The sequence below is a fragment of the Artemia sp. Qi Xiang Cuo genome, chromosome 12 (assembly GCF_049724085.1).
Source record: "Artemia sp. Qi Xiang Cuo chromosome 12, ASM4972408v1, whole genome shotgun sequence".
In the NCBI taxonomy this organism is placed as follows: Eukaryota; Metazoa; Arthropoda; class Branchiopoda; order Anostraca; family Artemiidae; genus Artemia; species Artemia sp. Qi Xiang Cuo.
The window spans coordinates 38,801,829-38,814,755 of NC_142805.1; the positions used below are offsets into that span (position 1 = coordinate 38,801,829).

General features: G+C 35.3%; 1 protein-coding gene across 2 annotated transcripts in view; it reads left to right on the forward strand.

The window, feature by feature from the left end:
- The window catches only part of LOC148946096 (SEC14 domain and spectrin repeat-containing protein 1-B), a 198,097-nt gene that overhangs the window by 161,477 nt on the left and 23,693 nt on the right, over positions 1–12,927 (forward strand). For both annotated transcript variants that reach the window (XM_089098101.1, XM_089098100.1), the window contains one exon: positions 5,342–5,533. In XM_089098101.1, the coding sequence (XP_088954227.1) occupies positions 5,342–5,533 (192 nt within the window). The remainder of the gene's footprint in view (positions 1–5,341; positions 5,534–12,927) is intronic.

The following is a 12,927-nucleotide window of genomic DNA, read 5'->3' on the forward strand; positions in this document are numbered from 1 at the left end:
GTACTACTGCTTCTAATGCTAAAGGTATTAAGGCGAAAACCTTGGGGAATGTAGAAACAATGTTGCACTAAACCAAAACACACTATGCGCAAATAGGTTGTCAAGAGGACGCTTCGGTAACGCCTCAGGAACGGTTTATAGTATTAAGTGTAAAGTTTCAGCGTGTACCGAGGGGTATTGTGAGAGAAAAAACTAAAGGTGCTAAGTGTATACTGCTGCTAATACTACTGCTACTACTACAGCTATTGCACTACTAAAGCTAAAGGTATTAGGGTGAAGCTTTCAGGGAGTGTTTGGAGGATGTTGAACTAAATCATAACGAACTATAAGAATGTAGACTGTCAAAAGACTGTAACGGTATTATCTCAGGAACGGCTTACAATATTAAGCTGGAACTTTCAGGGTATATTGTGGTGAATTTTGAACTAACCAAAAGGCACTATGTGTATATCACTAATACTCCTACTACGATTGCTTTAACTAATATGGGTAAAAATATTAAGGTGAAAGTTTAGGGGGGGGGGTCAATTAAACGAAAGAGAACTAAATGCACGCAGGTTGTCAGAAGGGCATAGTCGGCATATAAGCAATATCATAGGCAGTGAAGCGCTATCACAGAAATTTTTAAAGGAGCTCAATCGATTGGAAATGAAAAGTTCTAATGCCCTTTTTAAGATTAAAAAAAATTGGAGGGCAAGAAGCCGCCCTCTCAAGCCCAATAATTTTCCAAGCCCATCCAATCAGAATTTTGAGATAGCCATTTAATTTAGCATATTTAAAGGTCCAGTGACTTTATCTGTGGGGTTGTTGGGGATGTCAACATACCAAAGCCCTGAGCAAGGGCTGTAGCCTAGGCTTTGCAATTTGCCCCTTTTTTATTGGGTATTTTTTATCGGGAAACAAGGTATGTTTGACCTTTAGTGTTCAAAAGGACCAAGTGAATCCAATTGAAGATTTCAGAGAATGTCGAAGGATGTTGAATGTTGAATGTTAAACAAAATCAAAACATGTTATGGGCATATAGGTTGTCAAAAGGGGAAAACTCAAGAATGAATGAGGGGATGAATAAGTTGGCTCTATGAGGGAATAATGAGGGGGATGATAAATTGATCAAGGGGACGTCGAGGAGAGGTTGAACTAACCAAAAGGCACAATGTGCGTGTTGCCACTATTGCTACTTTTACGACTGATAAAACTACTACTTTTACTGAGGTTAAGGATACCAAGGTGAAGCTCCAGGGAACATTCCGGTGAGGCGGGGGGGGGGGGGTGAAGTTTGTTTTTTAATGAAAAGACTATGTAAAAAAAACGAACAGAATTAATTTAATAAAACGTTTCACGAAATAAATTTCTCAAGAAAAAGTAAAGAGCTCAAAACGAGCAGAAACTAAGACGAGTGGGGCTGACACCCCCCCCCCAAGAATTCTGAAGACCAGAACATAATTTGCATTTTACCGAAAACAAAATAAATGTTAAATGTTTTCACTTTTTAAACTTTCATTTTTTTTTCAATTCAATTAATTTAATTACAAAATGATATGATACATAACATTCGTCCAAGTGGCTGCCCGAAGAAAGACATAAAAGCACTTGATACTGGGCGACCACATATATAACAAAAGCTTAACAAACGAACAAAATAAACAACAAATGAAATAAAACAACCAAATTATGACCAATATCTATTCATGAAAATCAAAAAGAATATGCAAAAAAATCATTATTCAGATTTTAATTAATAAATATCAGTAAATGTATATTAAACTGTCAATCCCCCTTTTTTTTTTTTTTTTTTTTTATTCAGTAATCTTTGTTATTGTAATCTTTGAAATAAAACAACCAAATTATGACCAATATCTAATCATGAAAATCAAAAAGAATATGCAAAAATAATCATTATTTAGATTTTAATGAATAAATATCAGTAAATGTATATTAGACTGTCAATCCTCTTTTTTTCTTTTTTCTTTTTTGTTCAGTAATCTTTGTTAAAATGTCTCTTTTTCAATTTTTTCTTAGATATTATGAGAAATAGGCAAATTCCTGTTTTCAGTAAAGTGCAAATTATGGTCTTGTCTTCAGAAGGCATTTGACCAGATGCTTCAGAAGCATCTCGTCGAACATTCTGAAGAATGATTTTGACTGAGCCTTAACAGGGGTGCTGTGGCAGAATAGTTGCCCTTATATGCCGAAAATATTCTAAGCGTAGTAGAACAAGTTACACTCATATGCTAACCAGGAAAAAAAGAGAATATGGGTATTGTGAACGCTGGCAGGGAATATCCCAGAAGAGAGAGGGCAAGTGCTGCGAAGAGTTGTTTTTTACCATGATTAAATAAAAAAAAACAAGTTTTTTTAACTGAAAGTAAGAAGCGACATTAAAACTTAAAACGAACAGAAATTATTCCGTATATGAAAGGGGCTGTCCCCTCCTCAACACCTTGCTCTTTACGCTGAAGTTTTTTATTGGTTTAAAAAATACAGTTGTGAAAAAGTCAAACTTTAGCGTAAAGAGCGAGGCGTTGAGGAGGGGACAGCCCTTTCATATATGGAATAATTTCTGTTCGTTTTAAGTTTCAATGTCGTTCCTTACTTTCAGTTAAAAAAAACTTGTTTTTTTATTTAATTTTTGAACGTTTTTAAATAAATGCAGGTTTTGATCTTGGCTCACAGTACATGAATAATTAAAACAAAATTTTAATATTAATTTACTTTTATTTGGTTAAATGTCTTTCTCGAAACTTGTTTCATTTTATTTACGAACGTTTTTATTAGTAATAAATATACATAACTTACGAATTTACTTATGTAATAAACTTCTATGATCATTTACTCTTATTACATAATATAGAAGACTTGCCTCATATTAAATCCCTTGCTCTTCAGGCGAACGTTCGAACTTTGCTCTAAATTTTTAAAAATTACCACTAAGTCACACAAACTAGTGGTTAGAATAAATAGCTCTTATGAAAGTACTAAAAAAATCTTTGGCTTAAAGAGTGAGGTATTGACTAGGGGGTGAACCCAATCAAATATGTAATATTTTCTGTTCGTTTAAAGTTTTGATGTTGCTGCTGCTGCAGTTGAAAAACTTGTTTTTTTATATTTAATTTCTGATCTTTTTTTAAATAATGCTGGGAAGTCCGGCGTCCCCTTCATAGCAATGTCCCTTTCCCCATGAAAACTTCCTTCATGGAAAGATCCTCGCATATAAGCCCTGACCCCCCCCCCCCACTACCAGAAAAAATATACCCTGAAAACGTCTGTACTGTATACTTCCCAATAACCAATACTATATGCTAAAATTGCGTAAAGTTCAAAACTTTCAGCCCACCTCCCGGGAACTTTGGGGGATTAAGTCATCCTAAAAGACATACTTATAATATTTTCGAACATGTTGAACAAACTGGCTATCTCAAAATTTTGATCAGGTGACTGGGAAAAAATGAGCGTGGGAGGGGGCCTAGTTGCCCTCCATTTTTTTGGTCACTGAAAAGGGCAATAGAACTTTTAATTTCCATTTCAATGAGCCCTCCCACGATATTCTAGGACCAATGGGTCGATACGATCACCCCTGGAAAAAAAATCAACAAAAAAACAAAAAAACAAATAAACACGCATCCGTGATCTTTCTTCTGGCAAAAAATGTAAAATTCCACATTTTTGTAGATAGGAGCTTGAAACCTCTACAATGAGTGTGATTTTCATTAAGGTTGTATAACTTTTAGGGGGTCTTTCCCCCTTTTTTCGAACATCAGCCAAATTTTCTCAGGCGCGTAACTTTTGATCGGTAAGATTAAACTTGATGAAACTTATATATTTGAAATCAGCATTAAAATTCGATTCTTTTGATGTATCTAGTTGCACCAAAATACCGTTTTTCTAGAGTTTCGGTTACCATTGAGCCGGTTCCCAATAACCAATACTATATGTTAACATTGGGTAAAGTTCATAACTTTCAGCCCTCCCCCTGGGGACTTCGAGGGATTAAGTCATCCGAAAAAGACATAGTTTTAATGTTTTCGACAATGCTGAACAAGATGGCTTTCTCAAGATTTGGATCAAGTGACTTTGGGAAAAAATGAGCGCAGGAGGGGGCCTAGTTGCCCTCCATTTTTTTGGTCACTTAAAAAGAGCACTAGAACTTTTAATTTCCGTTCCACTGTCACCCTATTATATATTCTAGGACCACTGGGTCGATACGATAACCCCTGGGGAAAAGAAAAAAACAAAAAAACAAATGAACACGCATCCGTGATCTTTCTTCTGGCAAAAAAGGGAAAATTCCACATTTTTGTAGATAGGAGCTTGAAACCTCTACAGTAGGGTTATCTGATACGCTGAATATGATGGTGTGATTTTCATTAAGGTTCTATATCTTTTAGGGGGTCTTTCCCTCTTTTTTCAAAAATCAGCCAAATTTTCTCTGGCGCGTAACTTTTGATGGGTAGGCCTAATATTAAACTTGATGAATCTTATATATTTGAAATTAGAATTAAAATTTGATTCTTTTGATGTATCTATTGGTATCGAAATTCCATTTTTTATAGTTTAGGTTACCATTGATTAGGGTCGCTCCTTACTTACATATCGTTACCACGAACTGTTTGATTTAACCATGAATGGAAAAATTGCTTATTTTACTATTTCAGTTGCAATGTTTTCTTGTTTCCGAGCGGGAGACGTGTCATTGACCCCATACTCCTCATTCCCCTGCTAGTGTCCGCAGTATGGTCTCTATAAAAATTATTTCTTCGAATAAGTCTTCTTAAATTCAAATCAAATTTGATATATCAGACCCCCTCCCCTCTTGAGAAAGAATAAAGGGGTTTACCTTTTAGGGATTCAAATTATTCTTAGTCCATTTTTATACAAATATGAAACTTGAATGCAAAAACGGGGGTTGAAAGAGGGAATGATAGCTGTCCTCCCATATAAGAGAAGCTGGGATAGCCAGTTTTCTCTTCATAAAAGGACTAACTTTGGTTCGTCATTGTTTAAATGTCGCTCTTTTCTTCCCCAAAAAACTTGTTTTTAGCTTTCATTTTTATTCGGTTTGCTAGGGCTGTCATAAAAAATTACTAAAAGATCAGTACCCTTTTGGTGTTCTTTTTGCATACTACTTTTTTGTTTATATATTCGCGCCTTCTATACGGTAAGAAACGAAAATGCAAATACACCTTATGAAGACAGGTATTTTTTTTGTAACTTCTATGTTAGTTGCATTCAAATGTTAAATTTTGATTCCAAGTGTCTAAAACGAGCTCGAATTTACGAAACTGGTCTGCCAAAATTAGGCTTTCTACAAAATTTAAGACTTGATTTAATATGTATTTCTTAGGAATATTATGGACGCTACGCAGAAGTTCGTCATCGTCTAAGTATAATCTTGAGGAGTAACGCTCTTTTGCCCCCAGATTTAAAGTCAAAACGCGACTTGATGGATTCTGTATGTCGGACTTTCGCTGGATTGCTAGAGCGGAGAAGGAGAGCCTTGTTTGTTGCTTTTCGTTTCCATCAACTTCGACAAGAGGTGAGTTTAGTCAGGATTGCTCTTAAAGCTTGTTATAGGATAGTAAATAATAACCTATTAAACAAATTCCCCCCTTACTTTCTTTTATTTAGAAAAATGGAGTAACATTTGAACACATTCTAATCGAATTTCAGAAAAAAAATCGGTTATTCCTTTCTTGCAAGATAAACATCTCCGAAGATGTTTTTGAAAATCTAACATTATATATAGCGGCACTGTCTATCATTTTCAACCTTGGATAACCTTGGATATCCCTCATCTTAAATCTCAAGTTTGTAAGGGGTTTTCCTGCAGTTCTATATTTCAATTCTATATTTTCATATAATTTAGTTGTTCTTTTTGTAGATTTAGACTGGTTTACTCCACCCCAATTAATTTTACATCTATATCCTCCCTCTCCATCCAGGGGTGGATCCAGGAATTTTTGTAGGGGGGGCTTGCGTTAGGGGCAAGTTTAATTAACGCAAAATTGCGTTAATTAAGTAAATTGTACTACTTTAGACGACGTTAGGGGGTAGGCGCACCCCCTCGTCCCTCTGGGTCCGCCACTGTCTCCATCATGATTAACTTTAGCACTAAGCATTTTTGTAAAGAGAGAGAGAGAGAAAGGTAGAGAGAGAGAGAGAGAGAGAGAGAGAGAGAGAAAGAGAGAGAGAGGGAGGGAGAGAATGAGGAGAGAGAGAGTTCATTTATTATTCACCATTAAATACGGGAGACTGGGGACAAATACTAAATTATACTTAGAAACTCTGTGAAGGGGACGTCAGACAGCATTCTGTTCAAGCTGAATTCGTACTAATTCTATGTGCTTTGCTCTATGCTTCAGCTGGCACAGAACATTAGTTTTCAGTCTCTAATACATTGAAAACAATTTCACCTCCAAGACTCTAATTGTGTTTCGGAGTGGGTAGTCCAACCAACTCCCGTTGATATGTCTAGGAAACAGAAGGGTTTGTCTTAGCGAAAATTTGAAGAAGGGAGCGTCAGCATAATTGATAATGGACTGTTAAAAGGAAGTTTTCAGCTTCAATAATACTCTTTGCCCGCTATTAACTTTGTGCTTCGTATTGTTGATTTTCAAAATTATTATTGTTAATTTTGTTATTTGTCTTGTTTCAAAGTTGAAAAAAATACAGAACGTTGACTCGTAAGAAGAGTAGCAAAAAAGGAACAAGGGTCCGCATTATTTGTTCATTTCATCTCCTTTTTTACAACATCAGCCGCTTTTAGTGCAAAACAATCTGAACAGAAAAAAAACAACTGAATTTCAAAGAAAGAAACAAAAATCTTGACTTGCCAGGGGGGGGGGGGGAACCCCCTTTTGGCTTTTTTGATTTGGCATATTTCACTTTTTTCTTTAACTAGTCTTTTGTTTGGCTTTTTTTAGATGTTCATTTGTTTAAAGAGGCGATTGTCAATATAAAAATGCCTCCCCCCTCTCGGTTCACGTTGTCTCGTTTGAGTCATATTTGTCAATATATGTTAATATATAAGACATAAATCTCATATTTCAGCATTGTACTCTGGAGAAATGAAAATCAGTCTATACGTATGAAGATAGCTAATTTCCTTTTTGACTTCCTCGTGCTTGTCGCGGCACTTGGCAAGATCTAGCAAAACGGAACTTTGTCTTATAATTTTCTTGCCAAAGTCTAGTAAATAATAAATCGTCAAAGTGGCAACCATGCACACAATGCTTTAAATGGGTCAGGTATTTACGCTATTCATCATTTATCATGTATTTGATGTTGAAAATATTAGAGTGCAAAAGCTATTCAAAATTTTTGACAGTCAAAACGTTGAACCTTTTCATCATTCCAAACTATAAATAGCCTGTTATCAAGTTCTGAGGAATCCAAGGGGTTACTCACTAAGTTACCACTGTACATCAAGAGCACGAGGGCAGGTCTTGAGACATAAGATACTAAATCAAAAGTTAAGTTAGAGGTGGGCTTGGACACATTCAAGGCTTGACCAGCGACAAAACGTTACTTCAACTTCCAAAAAAGTGTGCAACCCATTTTGAAGATATTTATTGGGTATCTCATATGCAAAGATGAGGCAAAAGTGAAAGTTTCTTAAATTCTTAATTGCTCATAGAGGTTTCACAGAGTAATTCAATGTACCTCTTGTTAGGTTCTTCCGCGATGCAACGCTATCAAAAGACAATTTGACGATCCTCTCATTAATTTTGAATTTTATTACATCTCATTTTGGCTAGGAGTTTTTTTGTTACTATTGTAAGACTGATATACCAGATTATCAATTGAACAAAAAAAAGGAATCATTGACGCAGTATTTGACCATATGCAACCTGCAAAATTATAAAATTTGTTTAGAAGCGTATTCATACACCGAGAGCAAATTTTCTAGCATAGCATAAACCAGTGATGTGATATTTTGTAGTAAACTACTTTCAATAATTTCATTAAATATTAAAACTAAATCTTTTCGTTAATAACTGTTAGGATAATTACCGAACAATAATTGACATTTTTTTGTAATTATGGAACAATGGACCTATCTTGATCGATTGATTTTGATAAAGTACTTATTATCAAACGTCGAGCATGAAAAAGGGAAATTTAACAACAAGGTGGTAACGTGGTAGCTGTAAGTAAGGTGTCCTAACCGAAACTCTAAAAAACAGAATTTTAACACCAATAGATGCATCAAAAGAATTGTATTTTTCTGCTGATTTCAAATAATAAGTTTCATCAAGTTTAGTTTCATCAATCAAAAGTTACGAGCCTGAAAATATTTGCCTTATTTTCGAAAAAGGGGGGAAACACCCTCTAATTTTAATGAAAATCACACCATCCCATTGAGCGTATCAGAGAACCCTACTGTAGAGGTTTCAAGCTGTTATCTGCAAAAATTGTGGAATTTTGTATTTTTTGCCAAAAGAAAGATCACGGATGCGTGTTTATTTGTTGTCTTTTCTTTTTGTTTTTCTTCCCAGGGGTGATCGTATCGACCCAGTGGTCCTAGTATATCGTGACAGGGCTCGTTAGAACGGATATTAAAAGTTCTAGTGCTCTTTTTAATGGTCAAAACAATTGGAGGGCACCTCCAACGCTATATTTTTCCCAGAGTCACCCGATCAAAATTTTGAGATAGCCATTTTGTTCAGCATAGTCAGAAAATCTAATAACTATGTCTTTGAGGATGACTTAATACCCACAGTCCCCGGGGGAAGGGCTGCAAGTTGTGAACTTCGCCCATTGTTTACATATATTATTGGTTACTGGGAAGTATACAGACGTTTTCAGGGGGAATTCTTCTGGTGATGGGGGGTCCGGGGGAAAAAGTTACGTGAATTTTTCATAGTGGAAAGGAATTTTTCATGAAGGGGGTGCCAGATTTCCCAGCATTATTCAAATGACCATCAGAAATGAAATAAAAAAACAAGTTTTTTCAACTGAAAATAAGGAGCAACATTAAAACTTGAAACAAACAGAAAATATTACGTATATGAGGGAGGTTGCCTCTCCTCAATAGCTTGCTCTTACGCTAAAGTTTTTTTTTTACTTTTAAAAGAAGTTATTATTCTATCGAAATAGACTTTGTGATTCAAGAGTCATTCTTAAATAACTGGAACACAAATCAATAGGTTATTATAAGGTTATTATTAGTTAAAAAAAGGTAAAATTAATGTGCAGTTTCGTGTTAATTATACATGTACGGTGAGCAATCTTCAAAACCTGCATTAATTCAAAAACGTTCTGAAATTAAAGAAACAAAACAAGTTTTTTTTTAACTGAAAGTAAGGAGTGACATTAAAACTTAAAAAGAACAGAAATTATTTCGTATATGAAAGGGGCTATCCCCTTTTCAACGCCCCGCTCTTTACGCTTATGTTTTTTGTTGTTTTAAAAAGTAGAGTTGTGAGAAAGATTCAAACTTAGCGTATTGAGCGGGGCGTCGAGGAGGGGACAGCCCCTGTCATATATGGAATAATTTCGTTTCGTTTTAAGTTTTGATGTCGCTCCTTACTTTCAGTTAAAAAACTTTTTTTTTATTTAATTTTGAAATTTAAGACTGTATTTAATTTGTATTTTTATTTGGTGCATAGATTATATTTATATGCAAAAACTACTGAGCATAGAAGGCATATCCGAGTGAACTTGGCTTGCTGGTAAACAACATTTTATGTTGTCATATTTTATGTTATTAAATAAAAAAAAACCAGTTTTTTGAACTGAAAGTAAGGAGCGACATTGCTAAAACTTAAAACGAACAGAAATTATTCCGTATATGAAAGGGGCTGTCCCCTCCTCAACGCCTTGCTCTTTACGCTAAAGTTTTTTATTGTTTAAAAAAATAGAGTTGTGAGAAAGTCAAACTTTAGCGTAAAGAGCAAGGCGTTGAGGAGGGGACAGCCCCTTTCATATGCGGAATAATTTCTGTTCCGTATAACGGAATAATTTCTGTTTCTGTTCATAAAAAAAACTTGTTTTTTTTAATTTTTGAACGTTTTTGAATAATTACAGGTTTTGATTTTGGCTCACAGTACATGAATAATTAAAACGAAATTTTCATATTAATTTACTTTTATTTGGTTAAATGGCTTTCTCGAAACTTGTTTCATTTTATTTACGAACGTTGTTATTAGCAATAAATATACGTAACTTACGAATTAATTTACGTAACGAACTTCTATATTCATATATTTTTAATACGTATATTAGGGGGTTCTCCCCATAGTCATTACCTTGCTCTTTAAGCAAAAGTTCGAATTTTGTTCCAATTCTTCAAAACTGGCCGCTTAATTACAAAGGCCATTAATTAGAATAAATAGCTCTTATGAAAGTACTAAAAAATCTCTGGCTTAAAGAGTAAGGTATTGACTAGGGGGTGAACCCAATCAAATATGTAATATTTTCTGTTCGTTTAAAGTTTTGATGTTGCTGCTGTTGCAGTTGAAAAACTTGTTTTTTTATATTAAATTTCTGATCTTTTTTTTAAATAATGCTGGGAAATCCGGCGTCTCCTTCAAAGCGGTGTCCCTTCCCACATGAAAACTTCCTTCGTGGAAAGATCCTCCCAAATAACCCCCGACCCTCCCTCCCCCCACTTCCAGGAAAAATCTCCCCTGAAAACGTCTGTACTGTATACTTCCCAATAACCAATACTATATGTAAACATTGGGTAAAGTTCATAACTTTCAGCCCTCCCCCTGGGAGCTTTGACGGATTAAGTCATCCGAAAAGACATAGTTATTATATTTTCAACCATGCTGAACAAAATGGCTATCTCGAAATTTTGATCAGGTGACTTTGGGAAAAAATGAGTGTGAGAGGGGGCATAGATGCCTTTCAATTTTTTGGTTACTAAAAAATGACGCAAGAACTCTCAATTTCTGTTCCAATGAGCCCTCTCGCAACATTCTAGGACCACTGGGTCGATACGATCACCCCTGGGAAAAAACAACAACAAATAAACACGCACCCGTGATCTTTCTTCTGGCAAAAAATGTAAAATTCCACATTTTTGTGGATAGGAGCTTGAAACCTCTACAGTAGGGTTCTCTGATATACTTATATATTTGAAATCAGCATTAAAATTCGATTCTTTTGATGTATCTATTTGTATCAAAATACCGTTTTCTAGAGTTTCGGTTACCTTTGAGCCGGGTCCCAATAACCAATACTATATGTTAACATTGGGTAAACTTCATAACTTTCAGCCCTCCCCCTGGGGGCTTTGGGGGATTAAGTTAGCCTCAGAGTCATAGTTACTAATATTTTCGACTATGCTGAACAAAAAGGCTATCTAAAAATTTTGATCGAGTGACTTAGGAGAAAGATGAGCGTGGGATGGGGCCTAGTTGCCCTCCATTTTTTTGGTCTCTTAAAAAGGGAACTATAACTTTTAATTTCCGTTCGAATGAGCCCTCCCACGATATTCTAGGACCACTGGGTTGATACGATCACCCCTGGGGAAAAAAAAAAGAAAACAAAAAAAAACAAATAAACACGCTTCCGTGATCTTTCTTCTGGCAAAAAAAAGGAAAATTCCATATTTTTGTAGATAGGAGCCTGAAACCTCTACTGTAGGGTTCTCTGATACGCTGAATATGATGATGGGATTTTGACTAAGGCTCTATAATTTTTAGAGGGCCTTTCCCCCTTTTTTTGAAAACCATCCGAATTTTCTCAGACGCATAACTTTTGATAGGTAGAATTAAACTTGATGAAACTTAAATATTTGAAATTAAAATCAAAATCTGACTCTTTCGATGTATCTACTGATACCAAAATTCCGTTTTTTAGAGTTTCGGTTACCATTAAGCCGGGTCGCTCCTTACTTACAGTTCGTTACCACGAACTGTTTGATCATGCATATTTGTCATACATCTTTCATACATATTCTTTTCATATGCCATACATATTTTGTCATACTTATGTTTCCGTACATATTTTATTTCCTGTTATCATCTTGCTGGTAATTTTATATAGTTTACAAGCAAGATACTGTTTTTATATTAAGAGGCAAGGCCGTATCTAGGGGGGTTTGGTGGTTTGACCCTCCCCCTCCCCCCCCCCCCCGATGTCTGAATGTTTGTCTGACTCGTAAAAACGGAACAAAAATGGATATAAAAAAAATGTTTGATGTGTTTTTTTCAGTTTTTTTGTGTAACCCTCCCCCCCCCTCCAAAAAAATTCTCGTGTAAAACACCCTCCGATAAAAATCCTAGATAAGGCCCTGTTAAGATGTAAGCCTAAAAAGACCTTATGCCTGAAAAGATAATTTTGAGAAGTGACAACTTTTTGTTAAGAGCGCCTTAATTAAGCCATTTACTGTAACCACTTATGATATATCTTGTTAGGTATTTATTTATCTTGTTTGCTATATTAGCATTTTGATTGACTCTGCCGAAGGCAGGTTTTTTTCTATTCAGGATCAAGAAAATTTGCTCTTTTATATTGACAACTCTTTCATATTCGTAGCTAGAGTTGCACATTTATTTTTTTTTGCGGGGGGGGGGGGAGTGGGTACAATTTGGAAAAGTAAAATTCGTAAATCATACAGAAAAGTAGACAAATGATAGGAGGAACCTACAACATCTTGGTATCTAGGGGAGGGTGTGAGTCCTATCCCCCCTTGATCCCAGGGTGCGTGCCTTTTCAATATAAAGGGGAAAAAAATCCCGAATTGAGAACGGTCCTTTTCACTAAGCGTATTAAAAGTAAATATTAAGTAAAGTAAATATTACTTTACTTGCAAAAAAAGAGCGTTAGAGGAAGTGATAATATATTCGATGTGGTTTCCTCTGTTTGTTAATCCGTTTTTTGTGTCCGATTTTTCTTTTCACCACAATCTTAAATATGTAGTAGATTATCTAGAAACATAACTCTTCTACCAACCTTTGCGGTCTCATATGTCTTGCA